Below are 25098 nucleotides of genomic sequence, written 5' to 3' on the forward strand. Positions count from 1 at the left end.
CACTCTAAGTTTAAAATAACCTTAACTAAAAGTACCTACATCAATTCCAATTATGTAGTCTTCCAAAAAATCTGATGTATAACATGTAAATGTGAATGTATTGTAAAATTATTTTGTGAATATTATAAAGGTTTATATGTACACATAAAACGAAGTTCAATTAAAATTGGAAAATTTTTTAAATGCTTAAGTTTAGAAAATTATCTTGAGTTCCTATTACTACTCATTGTGAGCCGACCTCAGTAGTGGAGTTGGTTGCACGCTGGCTTAAGGTCGAGGGTTTGTGTGTCATAGTCTCCGGTAAGGTGAGGGTGTAAACTTGTTTGGCCTAAATTAGTCACAACACGTGTCACGCAGTCAGGAATTTTTATAGTTACGTGTAAATAATAAGCTATTAAAGAAAAAGAAATAAATAAATAGTGAAATTAATAGCATATTTTTCTTCGAAACTAACTTATCAAGGACCGGATCCAATACGCTACAGTGACAAACCTAATATTTCGATGGCTTAAAGCACAGTCATTGTATATCCATTTTCAGAAACTTGTGAGAAACTGAAAAAGAAGATTTCATATTGTTATCCCAACTACCGGTTACAAATTATACTATAACTATTATTTTTATTGAATGAGTAAATGTATATTGTACATGATGAACAAGTGTCAATGCTAACAAGTTACAACTTTAAATTTAATAAATTTTTATTGTGTGAATTCTGTAGACATACAATGTCTGTGCTTCAGAATAAATTGAAATATCGGACATACAACAGATGTGCACTTATTATCTCTTGTTAAGTTAATGACAGTAATAATACCATGCTAGTTTAATAAATTTTAAATATTCTATTAAAGAATTTTTAATTTCAATTGAAAGGAATCAAAAAAATGATCATCCACATTTTACCAAAAAACAATTTCTCATTAAACTTTGTGTAATTTTTAAGTTCAAAAAGTCACACAAAAACACCACATTTTCTTCATAAAAATTTAAAACAATAATATTGTATAATATGTATATATATTATATCAAGTTCTTTGAGTAGGTATTTAATTATAATATTCATTTAAGCAATCAACATCGTCATTCGCTTATTTTTAATCAAATGTTTTAATAAACTTTGTTCAAACATTCACCCTAAACACTATTACTATTTTCTTTAACATAGAATAGTATAAAGTGGTTTATTTTTGTAGTTCTTATTCATTTGAAGAAATCAACAACAAAACCATGAACTTATTATCAACACACATTTCTTTTTAAACATATAGGCCTGCACAATTATTTGTAAGTATACGAAGACAAAATTGCTACATATTTTCTGCGACATAGCATCACAGACAATTGTTAAGTTCTTTGGGTCTTCAACTACTCTTCTTCACTATCCTCCTGGTGTGGAACCAAGTCACGGACACCTTTTTTGCTGGGGATGCCTTCTATAAATGCTGCATAGTCACCAGGTATGGTATGACACCAGTTCTCAGCATATGAATGAGATCTTTTTTCTTTGCAAATGAAACTGCTATCTTTTCTTGGTATTTTTGAGTAAGTTCAATAGTATTCCAAACAATAGGCTTCCATTTCTTGTTTGTCCTAGAAGTGTTAAGTGCCAAGAAATTGGGATCACTTAACTCATACTTGAAATAGATTATTGACGGCTGCTCTTTGACAAATCTTAACCATTTTATTTTCAGCCACCGAACTGGGCTACCATCAGTACTTATTTTGGTGTTCACCATCTACAGCTACAATTAACTATGGGCTGAAAAACCTTCTCGTCTATTATTTTTCCTGTTCTACTTGTGTATGTCTTGCCACTCCTGCATTGTTTTTTTTTTTTTATATTTCTTTGCCATGAATCTGGATCAGCTTTACTTTTAATTACGATTTTGCTGCGCCTCCTGCTTATCTGTCTCTTCCTCCAAACCTTTGGCCAAATCTTTATTGTTGAGTATATTAGGTAGTTCATTGGATTCATTGAAGCATCTTGTGTAGTGTTAATTAGATTTTCCATATCGAAGGCTTCTGTATGTATTGAACTCTCTTGAGAAATATTTATGTTTCCATTGACATTGTCATTTGTTACTGGGACTAAATACTGAATGTACAAATTTGTTTCTAAACTGGGAATACTTGTGTACTCATTATCTAACAAATTTTGAAGTACCTGTTGTGAGAAATTATTGTCATCTTGAGTAACATGTATTCTTCAATTACCTCACATTGCGAGACGTTAATGGCATTCAAGGTTAGTATAGAGACAGGACTTTTGACGACACAGATATTGTTTGTCTGGATATAAAATATCTGTGCTCTTAAGGTCAGAAAAGACTGCTTTTTAAACTGGAGTATTACCAGCACAAGTATTGCATGTCCATGCTATGGTGGACATACAATGTTTATGCCTATTGGAAAATGGCTCAGTGTTAAAATATAGCTGAAAATGTTGACATACAACATGTGTGCATATAAATAATGATCAAGAATGGACATACAGTTTTTTTTCCAGTTCATTTTTTAATACTTTATTATTGTTTTCGACTTACAATATTTGTGCAGGAAGTAGCTATGAACTTGAACTTTCATATAAAAGCATAACCTCAATTTCCAAAAAAAGTGGACATACAATGACTGTGCTTTAAGCCATCGATTTATAAACTCAGTTTTTGCGTAATGCAGAGGCGAAAAGGCCTAGAGCCGTAACACTCAGAACATAGATTTTAATTTGCATTTCGAAACAATTTTTCCAAAATACAATGTTTTAAATTTAGTTTTCTTTTTTAAGTAGGCCTAATTTATATTTGATTCTCAATATTTCATGTGAATCTTTAAGTAGAGAAACACCTTTCAGGATATTTGCTGATTCATCGTCACCATGTTTGTTCCAATTGTAAATAAGTAATTACAATTTATTAACTTATGGAGTTTATACATATTTATATTTTGTCTGTTTTTCATTACATATCAGGATGTTTTCCTCTGCGTTAAACATGTTATTTTATTTCACGTGCCAGGTATTTTTTTTCTTTATATGGACATTAAAACCCCTTATAATTTTGAATTTTGAGGTAATTTTCTCAGACGTGTAAGGGAATTTTATCTCCAAAAATTTTTAACCAGATGTTATAAAGTTCCATATTCACCTAAAATAGTAAAACCTAACGTTAGATTATACTGTTTAACTATTATGATCTCTTGGGGTTTTTTCTGCCCACTGCTCAGGTCCGATTCTTGAGGGAAAAAAAGGCATGGCAATTGGAAATGGTTTTTAAGAACCAAAATCTAAAGAAATAAAGCTGACTAGAATTTATATCACCCACTGTATGTAGTAAAATTGTAGTTAACTTATTTGGTACCGGATAAAGACAGTTTTTTATGAATAAAAAAAAGTTTTCATAATAGAGAAACCCTAAAGCAAACATTAGTAACTTATATATTACGATTAAAAATAGGTTTATTTTAGGAGACAAGCTAACATTATATATTTTTAGGCTATCTCCCCCTTTCTTCTCCCCTTCCCAATCAATCCTTTTCCATTTATCTAAATCTCCCACCACTTTTAAAATTGGCACTGTATGGATGTAGATGTATCCAGGGCTCCCTTACATTTATTTCATAAGATCGGATAATTATGCACCTAAATATGTGATACTAAACTTAAATTGATAATACTTACTATTAAAATTTTACTTTACTGTGTTCTGCAGAATAGGAATAAATACATACTTGCGTTTGTATTCCCCTAAAGATGACACATACTTATGATGAATTTGAAGTATTTAAATTTTTTTTTGTTCTCGTTTGGTCGAATGTGAAAAGATTGTAAATTATTTGCACGTTAACTATTTTACCTTAACTATCATTATTGACGTACTTTTCGTCTTCCTTGTTTGTGATTTTTACGTATAAATGTGAATTTGTCTTATATTATGTAAAATTGTGTTAATCTCTGAAATTTGTTGGTTCTTTTCAAACTTGAAAATCATATTACTTTTTTAGTAGACTCATAGTATTAACTCTTCTATCACGATATTTTTCAAGATAAACATTATTTACTTTTACAAATAAACAAGCTACCCGAATCCCAAAGTTACCCGTTTTCTTACCCAGAACTCCTAAAACCGAAGTTACGCTCTACGTAACTGCACCACCAAGGTCGCCTCTAGCAGTTTATTGACATATCGTTACAAACTTTAACCAGTTAATAAATACCAATATTAGGAACGTAAAACGTTTAGGGATATTATATCATTTATTCCTCTTCGTGACAAAGGTTTAGCTAAATGATTCCAGTAAAAAAAAGGCTAAAATAGAATGATGCAAGATGAAGGTTGAGGGACGAGATGCCTTTCATCCAGTGTGTGGAATCTGTTAGCGCTGCCTGGCGGTGGACGATCCATCACTATCTCCCCACCACGGGCCCGATGCCCGAGACAAAGTGCGCTCGGAGAATAAAGCCGGGAGTACAAAAGGAAGTCGACTAGGAGTGGGCGTCAGGGTGATCTGACGGAGAAGGAGGCGAAGCAACGCGCGACTAGAGGTGTTAGGACAGGGGGAGGAGGCGGGAGTCAATTTTCGGCATGGCTTGTTAGCGAAAATGAGCGGAGAATAAGCGCCGAAGGCTTCAGCTTGGCTCATGTAAGAAAAAAAGAAGACGAAATACGTGTCTGTGTCGGCGACACGCATGATATTGACTTCGACAAAATATTTAACTGCTGTCGCTCAACGCTCCTATTCCAACATAAAAAAAAACAAACATTTTTTTCTGAATAAATTTCAACCCAATATTTTTTTGTGTAATAAAAAACAAATACTTTTTCTTTTCAATTTACCAGACTTTATACGTACCATGAACCAGGGCTCCGAATTGTGGTAATCCTACTTAATATTTACATGCACATAAAAAATACTTTTTAACAGTCACTCATTCACAGCACAAAAATTCAACGTGTTTTATCTGCCTTGTGCAAAAGGAAATTAATAAAAACGAGTGATATAAAAATATTATGACGTAAAAAATATTGAATCCATATTAAGTATTCGGACGTGTTTATGAACTTCGCAAGGAACGCAAGAGCGCAGGGACGTATAATGCAAATAATGCAAGAAAATATGCTCGTTCGTAAAAAGCTCGCAAGTCACAAGCCTTTATTAAACCAGCAGCTTGATATCGTTAAACTGTAGGAAAAAAATTCTTATTCTGGCTTTTTTGATAGGTGATAATGAAACGAAAATTTAATTTAGAAGTGTTATTTATTTTCACTGTGCGAAATTTTAACAAATAAAAATATTATGACATAGATAAGATAAATAAAATAATAAGAAGATAAGTAAAATCGTAGCTTTCTGTACACATAACGTCAGCATATTATGTTAAAATTTTCAATACATCCCGTTTAAGAATAGAAGACAGAAACACAAGCCTAAACACCAAAAGTTGAAAGGTTAGCAATGTTTGCGTTACGTGTTCTGCATTTGCGTAATCCACAAATGGGCATATTAAAATGTGGTTACTTTAACTCATTACCATGGCCATGTATTTTTCGCGAAAGTTTTTTTTTTCCAGACAAGAAAGAGTGTTAAAACTTCGTGGCTCTGTTTTGCGTTTCGTGGTTGGCTTGGTTCATTTCAGGTACTACGCGTCTACCGCCAGCTCACCAATCACGGCCATCCAGTGCGGAAACAAGCCCCAAAGTAGGGCGAACTCTCTTCTTGCAGATGGTCGCCGATTACGAGGGAGAAATCGCTAGTGCGGGGCATACCTCACCGCAGTCCAACGAGCGGTCAGATTATTTCGCGTAGATCCGATCCCCCTAGCAGTTGGCACACCTGGTGCAGCCCCGCTGGGCTGAGCACCCGGACCCGGGGGATGTTGTTGCGTCAAGGTCTCTGCGCGCAGCCAGTAACCGCCGGCCGCAACGCCTCTCGTCGCCTTCAGGCGCTGAGAACGACTGTTCAAGGGATTGCTTCCCTTTTTATTTGTTAACCCAGCCCTCTTAGCCGTTAGGCCCTAAAGGTCTGGGGCCTCCACGGGCGTGGACACGGAATACGCCGTATACGCGAAACAGGAGAGGTGTTATAGTTCCGGCTATGTCCAGAGGCTGAGGGTACCCATCCCAGCTTAGACACCGCCTTCACCCCATGCCTCACTCAGCTAACCAGACATTCGGCTACGTCCTAAGCTCTTAGACGTGATCAGCACTGCTGGTGCCTGCGCAGTTCTCGCACGTCTCACTGGGACCCAACAATCACCCAGTGAACCCGTGGTCCGGTGGAGGTACTATCCAAACCTCTCCTAGCTTTCCAGGCTGGTAACCGGAGCTGTGTCTTCGCTCGCCACGTCGACTCCGCAAGAGGAATTCTTACCTCCGAGGAACAATGGAGGTTCTCCTGGTGCGAGACCCCGCCAGCCGATAGCAATCCGCGGTATGCCCCTCCGCCCCGCCGGGCGCGCGCTCCTGCGGCGACTGCAGGCAACACTCGGCGAGAAGTATCGCCACCTCCATCACTCCCATCGGCCCGGCGCGCCAAAACCGCGATCAGCCGTTTAGATACTCGGTGCGGCATGGCCGCGGAGCCAGTACCTTTAGATCTCAGGACCCGGCTGAAGATTTCCGCACGTCCAAAAGAAAAAACAAAAAAAAAATTAAATTAAAACTGTTTTCAAAGATCTGCTCGCGGCTGGTTACAGATTAATAACTTGACTGAACGTAGTATTTTTAGCACTGGTTAGTTAAGTGCTTTTAAAATATTATTATAACTGAAACGAAAAATATATCATGTACAAGTGGTAATCTTACTTTTAAAATTATAAAAATATTTTGTCTTTCATTTTATGATAGGATATTGCAAAGCCACTATTATGATATGTTTTAGTGTTAATTCACTTTAATAGTATTTTCGCGAAAAAAATGGTTACACATAAATTATTTCTTAATAGAAAAATGAGTCAATAGTTAAATGCCAGATATCTGTAAGTTCACTGAGATAAAGAGAGTGAAAGTGCTACACAGAAATTACGGAATACAGTTAGTGTACATTTGGTTGAGATGAGAATGCTTGTGTGGCTTCAAAGGCACAACAACAATGACGAATTTTTTTTTTTAGCCTGTATAAAAATGATTCCAGTTTAAAAAAAATCATTAAGTTGAATTTTGGCACATGATTAATATCGTTCGTGTAGAAAAACTAAATAAATATACTTGGACACTTTACAATGTTTACGTCATTGAATTTACTCCCGTAAAACATTTAAGGCTACAAATATTTAGGTTTTAATATTTCTCGTTCTGTAATGCTATAGGAGTCCAGCTGTCCACCACCAATTTGACCAAAAAATATATTATTTCCACCCTTATGAAGTCATAGTGGTCATCTTGGATCTGCCATTTTGTTTTCGTCTGCTAGAGTATGACTAATCATCTTCGTTTTTCCACCCATAAGAATACAGTAGTAGGCTATATATGTATAACCTGATCATCAGCTGTCGTAGTATTCGTCATCTTGTCGGCCATAATGGCTGCCATCTTGAAAATCTGTAATCTAAAATCAAAAAATTAAAAACAAATTCTAAACAACATAAAAAACACCTATTTGTGTTTAGATTGATTCGATAAATTTACTTTCTTGATTAAATACTATCTAAATTATTTAAATACACGCCCCCGGTTTAGATACAATAACTAGACCACACATTTTCACAAATACTATTCTATTATGTAAGTTGTATTCTAGTACATGCATACATACTGAACATCAAAAGAACAAAATATAATTTACACTAGCTGCAATACCCGGCGTTGCCCGGGCTGAACACAGGGTGAAGGGGACCCTTTTATCAATCAGATGTAGTTCGTAAGTGTCTTTATAATTCAAATATCAAGTGTGCAAAATAATTTATATCACTTTCAGATCCTGACAGACGTTGTTCTGCCAGTGTATAGTTATTTACCTGTATATATCTAAAAACTGGTTGTTTGTATGTAATCTAGACTCTATAAAGCACTTTAGACATAAGCTGAAAAATAAGAGATTACTTATATGGAAAGATTCCATTATCTAGCTAATGCTCGGAATGCATTGCAATGCCTCATTCAGTTTTGTTTTATAATATGTTTGAAGTAATGACACACATATACAAATCATCCATCCATATCTCTAAATATTTATTTATCTCTATTTACACTTATATATATATACCTATATGTATCTCACTATCTCTATTTGTCTGTTTATATCTACACATATACATATATACCTCCCAGTATCTATATCTCTTCTATATATAAATCTCTATATAGTGCTATAGGGGAAGGTCGGGCAGTACCGGACACCTTAGGTTTTCTTTTAATAAAAATATAACTTACTGCAAAAAATGAAATGTACATATGTCTCTGGAATTGTACTTTAATTATTTATAATGCCTAATAAAGAAAATGGGCCAAAACATTTAGAAATATTAGTATTTTACATTTGAACAAACAGTGGTATTTGGAAGTTTCAGTAAACTGGAGGGTTATATCGGACAGTCATTTCCCCTTCAGATTTTTACAAAATACCGCCTGTAAATAACATTTAGGTTTTCTTACAAACATCACACTTATAAAATACAGCATCCCCTTCAAGGTCAGCACAGTTTTCATGTGCCCATCCTTTACATATGGTACATTGTATCCAATCCTCACTGAAATTTTCACCGCAAATGATACAGTCAGTAGTCTCTTCGTTTGTTGCACATGGAACTTTTGGTTGGGGTGTTCTATGCATTGATGTTTTTCTGAGATGTTTCCCTTTTAGTTTCTTAGTGGTTTGCGACTTTTGATTCACATTCAACTTGCATCTTTTTGCTTCAAGCTCATTTTTGTATGGGCTAGATGTTAGAACTTCACTTCTGTCTCCCCGTCGTTTTCGTGAGGCCAACTTGGCAACTGCACTGCTAGGAAGTGGAGAAATTTGTTCTACTACATTGAAGGCTGAAGTGTGCAGTACAGTGCTTTCAGAACCTTCCATTCTGGAGCATGATGGAGTTGACATTTGCTGTGTTGTTAGACCTACTGCTTGATCTGAAGTTGAAGGCTCTGGTGAACTCTGTCTTCGAACACACGGTGGAGATTCTTCTTGAACAGTGATTGGTAAGTCATTCAAACTAGTATGGAAATCCAAGTCTGTGAATATGCTACGGTTGAGTGGGTAAATTCCAGTGCACATGAATGCTGATTGAGCGAGTTCCATTCTGCAGACTTTTGCTAATGCATAGTTAACCAGTCCAGCTATGTCCTTGAGAGCAATTTTCAGCTTTGGATATTTTCGCATCCACAAAGAACATGCTTCATTGAAAGCATTCTTAAATGGCTTCATAACTACTCTGTCCAGTGGTTGCATTTTGTGAGTTGTATGAGGTGGTAAACTCAGGATATGGACGTGGTGGGAACGAGCAAACAGAATCACTTCTAAGTCCTTGTGACTTGAATGACCATCAACAATTAACAGTGTAGGGTTCTTTTCACTTGGCACAACTCGTTCAACAAATAATTTGAACCATTTTAGGAATCCATCTTTGGTTATCCAACCACTTTGTTGTCCGTCAAACACACTTCCAACAGGAGCATCTTTAGTGAGATCCTTATCGATGCGAACTCTGGGGAAAACAAAGAGTGGGGGAACAAACATGTCTCCAGAAGCATTGATGCATAAGAGAACAGTTACATTTCTTCCTCTTTCGCCTGATGTTAATTTCCCCACTTGTTTCTTTCCCTTTATTGTCATGACTTTCAGTTGATTGTTGTGAACACAGGATACCCCAGTTTCATCTGCATTAAAGATCCGCGATGGACTAAATGAATATTTGTCCATTAATTCAGTCAGCTTTTCATAAAACCGATCAACTTGTTCTTTATTAAACCCTGCAGCTCGCTGCAAACTTGTGGATTCTGCAGACCTTAGGCTCAAATCGGGGTGCCTCTTCATGAACTCATAATAGAAGTCTTTCCCAGCCCTCTCTTTTTGCTTATTGAAGCGATGATCAATATTTAGGTGTTCTGCCAAGTCAAAAGATAATTTAAGAAATTCATCTCGAGTTAATGGCATGAGTTGTCTATCTAAAGCTTTAACATGGTTGTATAACTGCTCCTCGTGTGCATCACTGAATGTATTACTGAAAGTACCCATGTATGGTTTCATAATTGCCTCATTTCCCGAACCAAGTTTAATGAGTCGATCACCTAGTGTACTCTTCGGAACAGAAAATTGTTCACTTGCTTCTCTAATGCTCATTTCTTTATTTATAACATGCTCTACTGCTAATTTCATATCTTCTTCTTTCCACCTTCCCCTTCTTTTCTCCATTTTCTGCAAATAGAAAGAATACTTGAATCAGAATAGACGGGAAATTACTCTACCATTGTGTCCGATACCACCCGCAACCGTCCGATATAACCCTCCAGCAGGTTGTCCGATATTACCCGACGGACATGCCATCGAAATTACGTCATAAAATATTTAGTATTTGTCGCACACAGATGTTACACTGTATGGTAATATATAAATGGTTAGTACACAAGTTACTATACTTAAACTTATAAATATCTTACTTGTTATGTTGTAACAACCCGGCAAAGTTATCTTCGTGCAGAAGATCTTGGCCTAAAATCAATAAAACGTAGCACTACTCAACAAGCAGACAACGCACGAACTCATAATGGCGACACTGCGTGTCCTTCACAGAGACCTACGAGACAAACGACCGACTGGTGCTGCCCCTAGCGCGCACCTCTGGAAACTGGTACTGTCCGGTATCACCCGCTGTCCGGTATTACCCGACCTTCCCCTACATCTATATATCTCTTTATCTAACCAATTTCATTTTCTATACCTCACTCTATATCAACTTATCTCAGTGTCTCTCTCAATCCCACTCTGTATATATATCACTCTATCTCTGTCTCTCTTTTATATTTAAATAAATTGTCTCATCGTGCGCACTTTGACAACATAAACAGACGAAGTGCCGCTATATAATATGAAATAAACACATTTTTTTTTAAACGATTCGTGCTCCAACTATTGCAAAATAGTTATACCGTCTCAGAAACCTTCATGGGCAAGCGCATAACAACACACCAAAATTTAATCGCAATCGGATGAATGGTATAGGAACGCATACGGCACAAACAAACGACAATTCAAGACATGACAAACGCATCAAACGATGGTGCGTTTAAAATTCAAGGCAACTCTATCTATTGACGAAGTTAAGAACAAAACTGTTATAAGCGCATTTATTTTGCTAGCCGCTGCGAGCTCCACTAAGCGGACTGGTCTCACCAAGGAGAAAAATATTAATTTGCCAGACCTTTCTATGTGTATGATATTGTGGCAGACATAGAGAAATGACACTCATTTACTATTTGTGTGTCTATGATCTCTGATTTTTTCTGTTATAAAATGAAATTATCACTTTTTCACTCCCTTAGGGATGGAACTTCATATTAATATGTGGTCTATGTGTTTATCCAAGTTATGAGCTCGCTGTAGGCCAAATTTCATACAGATGATGCGTTCAGCTGTTCAGGCGTGATTGAGTAACAAACATCCATCCATCCAATATTTCACATTTATAATATTATTTGGATTATCATTAGCATCAATTAATGGCCGTTGGCTTGCCGACTTCTTCGAAAGTACTCAAACAACAAAGATTTTCGTCGACACGAGAAAAGAAAATGTCTTAAGAATCCATCTTGAAAAAAGGATGAGATGTGAAAAAAGGCACAAGTTGTTTTCCAGGAATTAAATCTTAAAGAGGACACTTTTAGTCTAGTAAAGCTCGTGCTGAGCGGCAGAAAGTAAAAATATAACATCAACAGCGATGCATTAAACAGCTTTAGAATACACCAAGATTTAGTGCAATATTAGTAACATCAGCATCTGACTCGAGCCTGAAAAGTCTGTTTTTATCAAATAGACATTGTATTTAGCTACTGTGATATGACGTTCGCATTTGCCCCTAATAAATGAAGACACGAGAAGAGTAAATTAGTGAAGAATGCCTATCATAAGAAGTTTCCATGTGATAAGAGTCTTCAATGATTTTCTTGTATGGACTGTTTGAGAAGACGTGCAAATAACTGTAGCTGTGTTCTGTTTTGTCTACTATGGAACTGCCTGATGACATTTCAACTCCTCAATTTAGGTCGAATACTGTTATACGTACAAATCCTAGTAGTAAAGTAGAAGCGCTCAACCAATTGGTGTGATACCTGGACATGAATTTAAGCCTAAGACAGTTCTTGGTGCATTGCAAGTATATAATAATAGGTTCCACTAAACGAAATTTGCCTTCTGTGAAACACTGAAAGCCTACTATTATTTAAAAAGCTTGTTTGGATCAAAATACACTTGCAATTTTTTGGTGATGTCAAGCAGAATATAATAAATAAGATTATGGATGAAGTAGTATCCATTAAAGCTTTGAAATATAATTTATGGTTGAACTGCATAAACTGTACACTTGAGGCGCAAGAGAAACAAGTGAAGAAGGACCCTTGTAAAACAATGAATACTGTCATTTAAAATTCTGATAATGATAGCAGTGTGTAAAAAAAGTATCGAGAATCAACAGAAAAAAATACATAGGAAAAGAATCTCGCTGGTCGCTGACTTCTGTGAACAGAAGAGCTGAGAATGAGTAATTTCAATCCATTACAGAAGTAAATGTATGTTTTGTTTTGTCTTTTTTTACGTTTGGCATGTATGAATGTAGTAGAGTATAACTTTCATAGTAAAAAATATTTGTGAAAAGGGGGCTTGAACTATGAATTTTACCTTATTGGTTATTTAAACCAGTACGTAAATTTATCTAATCAAACTTTATTATAAGTACGTTTTTTTTCTTTAAGAATTTTGTTAAATATTTTAAGTAAAAAATACAGATTTTCAAGATGGCAGCTAAGATGGCTGACAATATCGTGAATGCTTGTTTGAAGATCAGGTAATAAATACTACTGCACTCTAGTGTATGGTGTGTTCTTCATACATTATTTTAATTTTAAAATGTTTTTAAACCTATTCGGTGATATGCACATTTATAATTCATTTAAATGACATGGTGGTTTTAACGGTATTTTAAAAAGGAGTGAATAATTTTAGAGTTCTTTCCGGAAAAAGACTGAAATATCTACCAAAGTTTTGGTGAAGTTGGTAACACATTCCACAAACTGTGAGAACTTTCGACCGGAAGTTAATTAAATGTTCGAATTGTTAGTATACATTTTCAAGTTATATTTTAGATAATATAATATGTAAAAAAGGCTACTTATTTACTATACGTAATTTTGTAAGTTTATAAAGTGTGAGGGAAGGTGTGGGCAGTATTCAGTACGCCACGAACACGTGCTTTTAGCGTGGTGCTCATGAGAAATGTGCCCGAACTGTTGGTCACGTTAGCGGGATGGTTTGCCAGGGCTGTCAACTAAGTGTGACGTGCTTTTATCCGCAAAACGTTTCCGCGATGATAACTAGTGGCCTGAAAAATTCGCGGGTTCATTACGTGCTATGCTAAAACCAATAATTATACCTTACTGCTGCTTCTGCCATTGGTCCACTGTTAATCTGGAGGACTGAGGTCCAATTAGTAGAAACATGCAAAATTTGCGGTTTCTATGGCCTTCAGGATAGACTGCACATACACCTGTACACTCGGTCAAATAATGCAAGTTCATTGGCTGCCGACTTGTAAGTCGTCTCAGCTGGTTTCTCTGTGATTCGATCCTTCTTTGGTTGAGGGTTTATAACTGGTTGAGATTCGTCCAGATGAACAGTAAGCCAATAGCAAAATTATCTAAGAGGTATATGTGTTTGAATTCTAGCCTATCACCGAATGAATCCGCGAATTTTGCAGGTCTATAACAATTAGAGACCCTCACTCATAGAAGTGTCGAATCACAGGCCACCCAGTCGTGACGACTCACAAGTCAGCAGCCATTGAACAGTTGGCATTTGCCCGAGTGTGTAAAGGATATTGGAGTCCATCCTAAAGGTCATTGAACCCGCGAATTTTTCCGGTCTCTAGTAATGACTGTGGTAACGAAGTCGAGGTGTCGCATGACTGTCGGGCTGTGGGACGCACGAGCAATCAATGGCAACTCTCGCGAGAACGAGCTGGCGCCTCGTGTTTACGAGGCTCACCACTCTGAGTTACTTCCATCGCCGAGGAGTGAACAAGTAAGTGACATTATCTTTGAAAGATTTGAGCAATGGGAGTGCATGTTTTGATGTAATCTTTTGGACATACCCCATTGCTAAGAAATTTTTCTGTAGAAGAAAACTAAAAAAATACCCAAAAGACAAAAAACACAAATTAATTTTTTTTTGTTCAATATTTTTGTGCTGTCATCATTTGTGTTTTTTTTTTTTTCGTTCTCTTCTGCTTGGGATAACTATTGTGTTTGTTTTGTCTTTTCGTTTTGTCGTGTTTTTGTCTCGTTTCAACTGTTTTGCTGAATTTTTTTGGGTTCAATATTTTTTGTGCTCTCATCATTTGTGTTTTTTTTTCGTTATCTTAGTCCATTTCTCTTTGTTTGTTGACCATTTTCCTGTTATGTAATATTATGTGGTGTTCATATCCGGTTGACAACAGCTTTTTTTGCTTAATTTGTGTTTTATGTCTTTTGGTTATGTTTTAGTTTTCTTCTACAGAAAAAGTGCTTAGCAATGGCGTATGTCCAAAAGATTACATCAAATCAAAGTAAATGACATCGGCCCAGTTCCTGAAGTTTACGCTCGTGTTAATAATAAAATATCGGGACTCACAGCTAATTGCGACGGCGAAGCAATAATTGGATTCATTACGAGATAGCAAAACCTGCAACGCAAGAGCCATCTATCAGCGGAATGTTAATGATCTTGGATTCGGGTGAATAACAGTTTAGTCGAATTCCAAAAGAACTCGAACCGACTAAATTTAACGACACGATACTGGGTTCATGTGTGCACGCGTAACGGTCTAAATGTGAGAACGCGAACTTTTATTTTCAAATTTAATGTTTTGAAGCCCGGGCTGTTGATAATTTAATATTTTTTGGAGGCCTTTTATAATTTCAAATATTATGGAAATCTGAAGGTTGTTGGTAAAATGAGCTCAATAATGTTTACACGGTATGGTAAAACTCATTGTATTTGAATTTTATATAAATTGTATTTTGCTGTAATTCTTTTTCTTTGTTATGTTTTATGCTGCATTAATATCAAAAAGGTTTTTAGCGCTGATGTTTTTTGTATGGTATTGTACGCTATAATTGTAATTTTATGAATCATTCATGTATTGAATTTGCTGCTAATGTTTTGAGATTTTTAATTGTTTCTGCTATCACTACTCCTTTAAATTTAGAAATTATTTATCCTGCACACTGGTTTTGTGGATGGTACGGCATTAGGGCCCTGGCACACGAGCGTCTCGGTCGCGCGACTGAGACGCGCGACTGCAGTCGAGCGTCCAAGCGACCGAGTAGAGCGACTCAGCCGCGCGACCGAGACGCTCGTGTGCCAGGTTCACGCGACACACTCTTCACTGTGAATATGGACACCGACGAAGAAACAGTTCTTGGCATTGTCCTAAGGCGTCGTTGCCGTCGGCGCCGGCGTCGTCGCAGGCAACGTGTACTATGGATGCACCCAATAACTGCAGACCGCTTAGCAAGGGGCCAGTTTTATACGATTATGAGTGAGCTAAAAGAAGACAATTCGAAATATTTTAACTATTTCAGAATGTCTCGGAGTACTTTCTCGGATCTTCTGGATGTACTGAAAATTCACATTGAAAAAGTTGACACAAGTATGAGAAGAAGTATCCCTGCTGAAGAGAGACTTGCAATTACATTAAGGTGGGTACACTTGTATAAGCAGACAAATAGTTCATTTCATAGTTGTACAAGGAACACAGGAGTGAAATGTGTTTGGCTACGGCTGAAATTATAATTTAATTAGACAGTTACATGTATTTTAAGGGTATAGTTGAAGCATTTATTATCATATTATTAAAAAAAAACATTTTCTGAACATACCCCAAATAAGTAACATTTATTATTACGTGACACGATATTGTCTCAAAGATCCAACACATAAATGTTTATCGTTTTGCACACGAAAATAAATTCTTTCATAAATTTAGAAGAAAATTGTTAGATAACATATTTATTTGTTATTCACTGAAACTGCTCTTTCCATGAAGGTCACATGTCTTATAATTTATTAGGTATCAGTTAAAATAGTCTTCACAAATACTTGACGTATCAGACTGGAGAGATACTGATGAGGAAGCTGCTGGTGACATTGGTGATAAGGCGTGGCATTGCAGCGGCTGCTGGGGTTGACTCATTAACTGCGATGTTTCTGAAGTTGAATGAGACCCGTAGTTGTAAGACTGACTGATGGTGGGTGTAAATTGTTGGTTGCGTACTCCAGAGGTACTTGTATTACTACTAGGGTATGGAAGCGAAACAAATGATGGGCCTGTGATCACTGATGGAGAAGAATGAGGGTAGACAGAAGTCTGAGAAGGACATCGATGACCAGAAATTGACACCTGATTGTACCTTCTTAAGGTGTTTAAAAAGTCGCTTTGAACTTCAAGTTTCATATCGTCTGGCAGACGTTTGAAGTACGGCAAAAGACTCAACAAGAAATGCCTGTCACTGTCTTCTTCTTCTCTACCTGCATGTCGTTTTTCCATATTTCTTCTAAGCGACTGAAGTAGCTCAAGTTCTTCTGTTTCTGGTGACGGTTTTTTTCTTTTAAGAGAAGTAGGTGCCGTAGATGTAGCTGCTGCGGGTGTGGCTTGCGTGTGCAAGTCTGGAGATTCTTCTGTTGTAGGTTTGGTGTCGCATACTGGCAATAGGAAAGTTAACTGCTGGAAATATATATATTGTTTCCTGCCATCTGCTGCAGAACCTGATTTACAATTCCTCTGTTTAGCCAGTTCTCTTCTGAAACAGTCACGTAGATTCTTCCATTTCCGTTGCAGATCTGCAGCTGAAAAAAAAAAAAACAATAATGTAAGGTGCATATTTTTAGTGTGTGTGTTTTTTTTTTTTTTTTTTGCAGGTACCTTGCTACAGGATGTTCGTTCACAGAATTGCATTACACATTCCGTTGTGGAATTTCCACATGTCGCAAGATTGTTATTGAAGTGTGTGAAACAATATGGCGGCTTTTACATGAAGCATGTTTCCCGCAGTTAATGCAAGAGGACTGGCTGAAGATTGCTGACGGTTTTGGAACACGTGCAAATTTCCCAAACTGTTTAGGAGCAATAGATGGCAAGCATGTAAGGCTTATTCAACCTGCTAAAAGTGGGTCAACCTATTTTTCCTACAAGAAATATTTTTCCATGGTGTTGTTAGCATTATGCGACTCTAATTATAGGTTTTTATTTGTTGATGTTGGTTCTTATGGAAAATCATCAGACTCAGCAATATATAAAAACAGTGAGCTGTTTCAGAAGATGAAGGATAATACGTTGAACATCCCAAGTGATAGGCCAATAGTTGAAAATGGAGAGCCACTTCCCTTTACCTTCGTAGGTGACGAAGCATTTGCTCTTTCAACTCACATGCAGAGGCCTTATGGTGGGAAAAATCTTACTCAAAAAAAGAAAATATTTAACTACAGGCTGTCACGAGCCAGACGTTACATCGAATGCACTTTCGGCATACTTACAAATAAGTGGCGTATCTTTCACAGGCCATTGGACGTGAAAATTGAAAACGCAGAAACTATAGTGAAAGCATGTTGTATTTTACACAATTTTGTTAGAGAAAGGGATGGTGTTGAATTTGACAGCACTCTGAACGTCGTGGGACTAGATGAAGGGGAGCCGCTTACACGACCAGGAAATACACGATCAGCTTTAACAATCCGAGAAAAGTTTTCCGATTACTTTTCTAGTGAACAAGGGTCAGTGCCATGGCAATATTTTTTGCTTTGAAGAGTGAACAATACTAGTGAAATTTAACTTTTATAGAGGTGTCACATTCAACAACGTAATAGTTATAACCGTATAACCGTTACATTGGACAGTAGCCATGGTGAATTTTGTGGCATAAACAAAATATAGAGAAAACAAAATTTCCGTATGCGAAAATGTGTTCACTTTGGAATTATGTTAGTTGTTACGCTACTTTTAATTATATTGTTACGTGCAAGCCCAGTCGCAGTGGGGACGGAGCGATGCTCTTCTCGGAAACAGATTAGCGCCGCGCGTGCCTTATCTTTATCTTGATGACACGCGGCCTGCCTGCCCCCCCTTCACCCTCGCCCTGCCTGCGCTAATGACCTGGCTGCACCTGGTCGGTCAATGGAACGGTTCTTGAATGTTCTCCGACATCGTCGCCGGCCCCAGCACGTAATCCTGGACGTCCCTAGTTGCGCAATGTCAAAGAGCATCTCGAAGGTTCTAAATGTAAGGCCGACCTCTATATCAGCAGGGGGCGGTTGCATCAGAGCAGATAATTGTGTGGCGCGTCTGGCGCAGTGTGGAGAGGCGAAGACCTGTGCGACGAGGCGGCGAAGACCGGGCGACTTCTGGGAAGAGAGTGTATAACATCGGCGAAGCCAGCAAGTGCCCTGTGTGACATCGGCGGACACTTTACGGCGATCTGTGGCTGCGGTAAGACTGTGACGGACTGAGAGAGACTTTCTTTATTTCGAGCCTATATCAAGCCAGGATAACTTGTAAATAAAACTGTAAATAGTAGCACCAATAAAAATAGTGATAATTAATTAAAAAAAGGGGCTATCCTTTCGAACCCTATCGTTCCCACGTTCGTAACAATATTATATCGTATTTTACTTGTATTTCTATGTTTATCGTAAACATTAGACATAAGCGTAAGTTACAATGAATTCCGCGTAGAAGCAAAATACTGCAATGTAATTTGAAAACAAACCCTTCCATTAATAGCTAATTTATTTACATTGGCAATGACTCACATGCACGCACAGTGGTTTTGTATTTTATGAGGGAAGAATAACACGAACTGTTAAAATTTCACACCTGTTTGTTGTTAAGAGATATATTAACTATACAATATTTCACATGTGTTGTAATTATTGCCAATATCAGGTGGTTCGTGGTAATATGAATACTTAAACGGACGTTTGAAGAGAACACCCGATACGAAAATGCAGCGGGCACATCCAAACAGTTTCGACAATAATGTAAATATTTTGAACAGTAATCTTCACGATTGTAAATCATTTAAAAACGTAGTAACGTTTCTATAAAGGAATAATGAAAAAAAATATTATATTCGTTTTATAAGTTTTATAAAATTATTGCAATACTCTGTCTAGTAAATAGGCTTCACGTAGAACAATTATGTTTATAATACATTTGAAACAAATAAAGTGAATGCAGGGCTGCACGAAATATTCAGATCACCACTAACCACTTATATTTATAAATTACACTTACCTGCTTTATTTTTATGGACGCTATCCATGGCTTTGAAGTTCTCAACGAACATATCGCACACCTCTTCCCATGCCTTTCCCTTTTTGCATTTGTTAGCATACTCATCACATCTGGAATCCCAAATAGCTGGCCTTGATTCTATTTCGATTATAAAACGGTCACAATCGAACGCCATCTTCCTCGCCAGCACATACAACCAGATACTGACCGACAGTCGCTCGGACGCGCGGCTAAAAGTCGCCCGTGTGCAAGGCTCCCGCACGACTGGTCGCCGCGATCTGTCGCGGGGATTCGCGTCTGCTGGCGACAGACGCGCGATGGAGACGCGCTCAGTCGCCCGTGTGCCAGGTTCTCACCCACGCCCATGCTATCTTATGGCAAGCGATTTCCCGGCGACCGAGTCGCGCGTCTCAGTCGCGCGACTCGGTCGCTCGTGTGTCAGGGCCCTTAACAATCAACGTAACTCTGATATCAGTTTTGTGTCATGCACTATAGATACAGCTCCTATAATGGTGCGGGAATAGTCGGTGATCTTCCTGACAAAGAGACAAGCCGACAAGTGGGTTAAAAAACATGACGACTGGTGCACACTCTAGCAGACGAAAACAAAGTGACGGATCCAATATGACTACATGACATCATACGGGTGGAAAAAATATATATTTTTTGATCAAAATGGTGTTGAACAGCTGCCTGGTGAATATTTCGGAAAATAGATGAAAATTTGTTTTTAGTTCTACTAGCCGGAAATTCAACCGAGAACTTAAAAAGATGACAGAAGTTAGGTTTATAAATAGGTATTTTAACAATTTATTTCCAATTTTGTTATATATTTTAAAAAATATTATAATAAACAACTCATGCCGGGATCGAACTAAGAACCTCATTTTGATTAAGTACGAAATACCTTTTTATTCAAGTATATATGAATTAAAATAATTATTTAATCAATATTATTTCGTGTTTTCAGTTTTGAAAAAGGAATCATCGTAGACTATTACACTAGAATTATCATATTTCAGTTGTCATGAGTGTCAAAGGTCACGATCCAGGCTTAGAGAATTTCATTTAATATTTTTAAGGAGTCTTCAGTCTATTTAATGACTTTTCAAGGCACCGACCATTTTTTTGTTAAAACTGGAAATTTTTCCTCAAAACAGAAATTTGTTCTCCGAAATGAATCTTTTTTTTTTTTGTCATTTAGTAGATTTGTTTTGACGTTTTCGAATAATATTTGGTAATATTTCCTTAAAAATTCAAGATGGCGGTCGGTCACTGACCCGCTGCCTGATTCCCAGCCTGAAGCCTGTCCCCGTCTTATCTGTAATACACTACTTCTGGCTCCAAAATGAACTCAACACACTTGCAGACACATTATGTACTATTTATTGTCCACTGGCTGCTGCCACTTTATACCTTTGCTTCAAGTTCATGTTGTTGGGTCAGAATTGTAATGTTTTTTTTTTTACTTCTTATCTGTCGGGTGTGTTGAAAACGCACGCACATTGCTTAAAAAAAAAAAGTAGTTCACGTCTATAATAATACTGCTCATTTTCCTGATCTTCATCGTTAAGCACTTGCACATTTTACGAGCCAAATTTTTTTGAAAAGGTCTTGTTTTGCAGGCTTATAGAAAGAAACAAAACATTCTTGGATAGTAGAAAATCAATCGTTCAGTTTTGTAATGTGTGTGCGTGTATTTATTTTGTGGAATAGCGTTGACAGTCATGAGTGCGGAGAATGTTATTACGTCAGGTTTTTGTTTGCGAAACGAACGCCGCCAGTTCGCAAGATGATATCAGGAGAGGAAACAGCGGCACGCAGACGCAGTTTAAGGAGTGTGCCCAGCTCTCACTACCCGAGGGAGAGTGAGGCAGGAGTGAGGCAGGGGTGAGGTAGGAGTAGGCAGGAGTGAAGCATGAGTGTGTTAGGGTTGAAGCAGCAGTGAGACAGGAGCGAGGCAGGTGTGAGGCAGGGGTGAGGCAGGGTTGAGGCAGGAGTGAGGCAGGAGTGAAGGAGGAGTGAGGCAGGGTTGAGGCAGGAGTGAGGCAGGAGTGAAGGAGGAGTGTGGCAGGAATGAGGCAGGAGTGAGACAGGAGCGAGGCAGGAGTGAGGCAGGAGTGAGGCAGGGGTGAGGCATGAGTGTGTTAGGGTTGAAGCAGGAGTGAGACAGGAGCGAGGCAGGAGTGAGGCAGGGGTGAGGCAGGAATGAGGCAGGTGTGAGGCAGGAGTGTGGCAGGAGTGAGGCAGGAGTGTGGCAGGAGTGAGGCAGGAGTGAGGCAGGAGTGAGGCAGGAGTGAGGCCGGAGTGAGGCAGGGTTGAGGCATGAGTGTGTTAGGGTTAAAGCAGGAGTGAGACAGGAGCGAGGCAGGAGTGAGGCAGGGGTGAGGCAGGAATGAGGCAGGTGTGAGGCAGGAGTGTGGCAGGAGTGAGGCAGGAGTGTGGCAGGAGTGAGGCAGGGGTGAGGCAGGGTTGAGGCAGGAGTGAGGCAGGAGTGAAGGAGGAGTGTGGCAGGAATGAGGCAGGAGTGAGACAGGAGCGAGGCAGGAGTGAGGCAGGAGTGAGGCAGGGTTGAGGCAGGAGTGAGGCAGGAGTGAAGGAGGAGTGTGGCAGGAATGAGGCAGGAGTGAGACAGGAGCGAGGCAGGAGTGAGGCAGGAGTGAGGCAGGGTTGAGGCATGAGTGTGTTAGGGTTGAAGCAGGAGTGAGACAGGAGCGAGGCAGGAGTGAGGCAGGGGTGAGGCAGGAATGAGGCAGGTGTGAGGCAGGAGTGTGGCAGGAGTGAGGCAGGAGTGAAACAGGAGTTAGGCAGGGGTGAGGCAGGAGTAAAGCAGGAGTGAGGCAGGAATGAAGCAGGGGTGAGACAGGAGCGAGGCAGGAGTCAGGCAGGAGCGAGGCAGCACTGAGACAGGGGTGAGTAAGGGCCGCGCCACGCTCGTAAAGCTGGGGGCACGGCGGGGTCTCTCTAAAGAGGACGGTGGTGGGACTATTTGTCACGTGACCTTGGCCCGCGGCTCCTCCGGTCTGACGTCACGGCCTTTCCGTGGTTCGTCGCGCTGGCGCGGAATAAATAATACCAGGGAAACAGAAACTGCGCGGCGGATGCTTTGATGCACGCGCTTGTTGGCTTTGGGACATGTCAAGCGTGGGTCAAATTTATTTTAGACTTTCGTTCGGGAGTTACATTCTCGAGAAGAAATGTCGACAACGATCCGTCGAGACTGAACTGTCGAACTCTCATCGACATGCTAAAGATGATGTCAATGGTTGACACCGAGGTACGGATATCGCATAACTTAACCTGCTGATATCTGATTGGCCACTTCACTTTGCGGATGATATCGCAATATCCGTTGACTTCGTCCCCACGTGATGATTGGCAGTGTGTTTTGGAGGTCATAATGGACGGCCAACGCGCTGAGGTGAGATGCATTGGTGGGAAGAACGAAGTGTCTTGATAAAAACCACGGTAACGTCCACCATGTTTCCCAATCGTGAAAAATTACATGGTTTTGAAGCGGTTTAACCTTGGTGAAATGTATATTTAGTTAATATTTTTAAAATTAATTAATAATAAATTTAATGTTATTTGTTTTATATTTTTATGTATTATTGTTTATTTGTAACAATCCGCAAGGTATAAATCGCTTTTACCACATTGTGGCCCCCAGGCCACATTTATGTTATTTCTTTCTTTTAGCTGTTATTGATTTTACAGATTATTTCCATTTTAAATGAATTCTTTTAAATTTCGTAAAATCTTAGTTAATGTATGTTTGGTTCATTATTTAATTATTGTGATTATTTCGTTTTATATTTATATTCTGGTTTGGTTTCGTTCTAGTTTTATTGTTATTCAATATATATATCGATTGTGTTTTCATGGCCGGCTACTGGGAGCGCGGGTTCGATTCACCGATGACGTCATGAGCTCCCGAGAGCCGGCGGGCCCGGACTGAACTGTGCGCCGAGGGCTGTTGGTTTTTGGAGTCGCCGCGACCGGACGTGTGTCGCGAGGCAAGGAAGACGGCTTTTCGACTCTGCACCGGCCAGTCCTCGCCGGGGCCTGCTGAGATGGGGCTTTGCCTTACCCGGAGGCGTCTCCAGCAGCGAGATACTCGAAATTTACGCTAAGGTAAAGAGGCGACACATAGCTTTGGCAGTAGCGGGTTGTGGATGGAGAATATATTAGAAAAAAGAAGCATAGCTTTGCAAGTTGAACATATTTACGAACCATGTATTACAATGCAAGCTTACTGATTAGACCCTCCCGTTTGTTAAAATGGGTCAATGCTATTTTGCTTGACTTTTGATTAATGTGGAGTGCATCAAACGTTTTGTAGGAAATCACGTCATTAACTCAAGAGATTTATAATTTAAATTATGTTTACATGCTTGTTTTGCCCTCGGAACTAAAACATTTTTAGTGAAGCCTCCTCGCCCAGACTAAGTGATATTTTCCAATGGCACATTTGACTGAACTACATAAATTCATTTTCTGAAGGTCACGGTTAACAGCTGTTCGATTCTAAGAAGCAAGACGTGCAGATATTGATGGACGTGCGCGTGTATAAATCCGGCTCCCAGTAGGACTCTTTTTGGAACTTTCATAATTATACTTTTTTATTTATATAGTATTTTAATGGTATTTGTATATCTAATTTTTTTTAGGATAGTCATGTTTATATCCTATTTGGTTCAGGTAATTGCTATGTATAAGTGTTTAATATTTTTTGTTTATAAACCCTACGAAAGATGTTACCGATATTAAATTTTTGGATAGTCTTAATCTGTTTGGTGTATTTAATGAGCCAAAGTCTTGCTGTGTTCGTTCGTAATTATTCTCCCTTTCATAGCTCGACCGCCCGGGTGCAACTTTTGGAGCGAAATACCTATTTCAGGTTTTGCCTTTTTTTTTGTAACGATAGTTACCCAGGGTGAGTCGGGGACGGGACCTCCCTTCCAATTTGATCAGAAGGCGGGTTTCAACATGGTGGGACATGATGGAACATGGTGGGACTTAGATACAGTGGAAGGTGGTGGAACATATTGGGAATAAATGTGACACGACTGGATATGGTGAAGTATGGTGGAACTCAGTAAAACTTGGTGGGACATGGCGAGACTAAGTGGGACATGACGGGTTATGATGAGATATGATGGTATTTTTTTTGGACATGATGGGATACAGTGTGTCAGGGTGGGACATGGTGGGACGTGGTGTGCATTGGTGGAACTTGGTGATCTGAGTACTGAAATACCACGGTGAGCGGGGCCTTCCCGCTTCTGTTCGCGTGCGTGTTCTGTGCCACGTGCTACTTCTACGGGGACTCAGCACCACCCGTCGAGACTCGCCGCTGGAATATTCAAGAGGACACTCTGCCTCTGCGCCGCGACTCAAAGCAGTGCTGAGGTAGTGGAGTGGAGGGGAGGGGAAGGATGGACGAGGGTACTGTCGGCAGTTACGATCCGTCTCGTTGGAAATGTGAAGGAGCGCAGCGCTCGAGACATTGCGAGGGAAAATGTTGCGTTGAAGAGCAGTGCGTCAGGTGGGTTGGCATCATGGGTAGCGACATCGCCGACATTTCTGGAACCGACCTCTGGCAGACATTCCTTCCAAAAGCTGCATGG

General features: G+C 39.0%; 1 protein-coding gene across 1 annotated transcript; it reads right to left on the reverse strand.

The window, feature by feature from the left end:
* Positions 1–15504: 15504 nt before the first annotated feature.
* On the reverse strand, positions 15505–19906 carry LOC134537876 (uncharacterized). The gene is made up of 2 exons (XM_063378771.1): positions 19469–19906; positions 15505–17025 (listed from the first exon to the last, which is right to left on the reverse strand). Exons 1-2 carry the CDS (start codon positions 19641–19643, stop codon positions 16253–16255), a joined length of 948 nt encoding a protein of 315 aa, XP_063234841.1. The 5' UTR covers positions 19644–19906; the 3' UTR covers positions 15505–16252.
* Positions 19907–25098: the final 5192 nt, after the last annotated feature.

This window comes from Bacillus rossius, chromosome 12 (assembly GCF_032445375.1).
Source record: "Bacillus rossius redtenbacheri isolate Brsri chromosome 12, Brsri_v3, whole genome shotgun sequence".
Taxonomy (NCBI): domain Eukaryota; kingdom Metazoa; phylum Arthropoda; class Insecta; order Phasmatodea; family Bacillidae; genus Bacillus; species Bacillus rossius.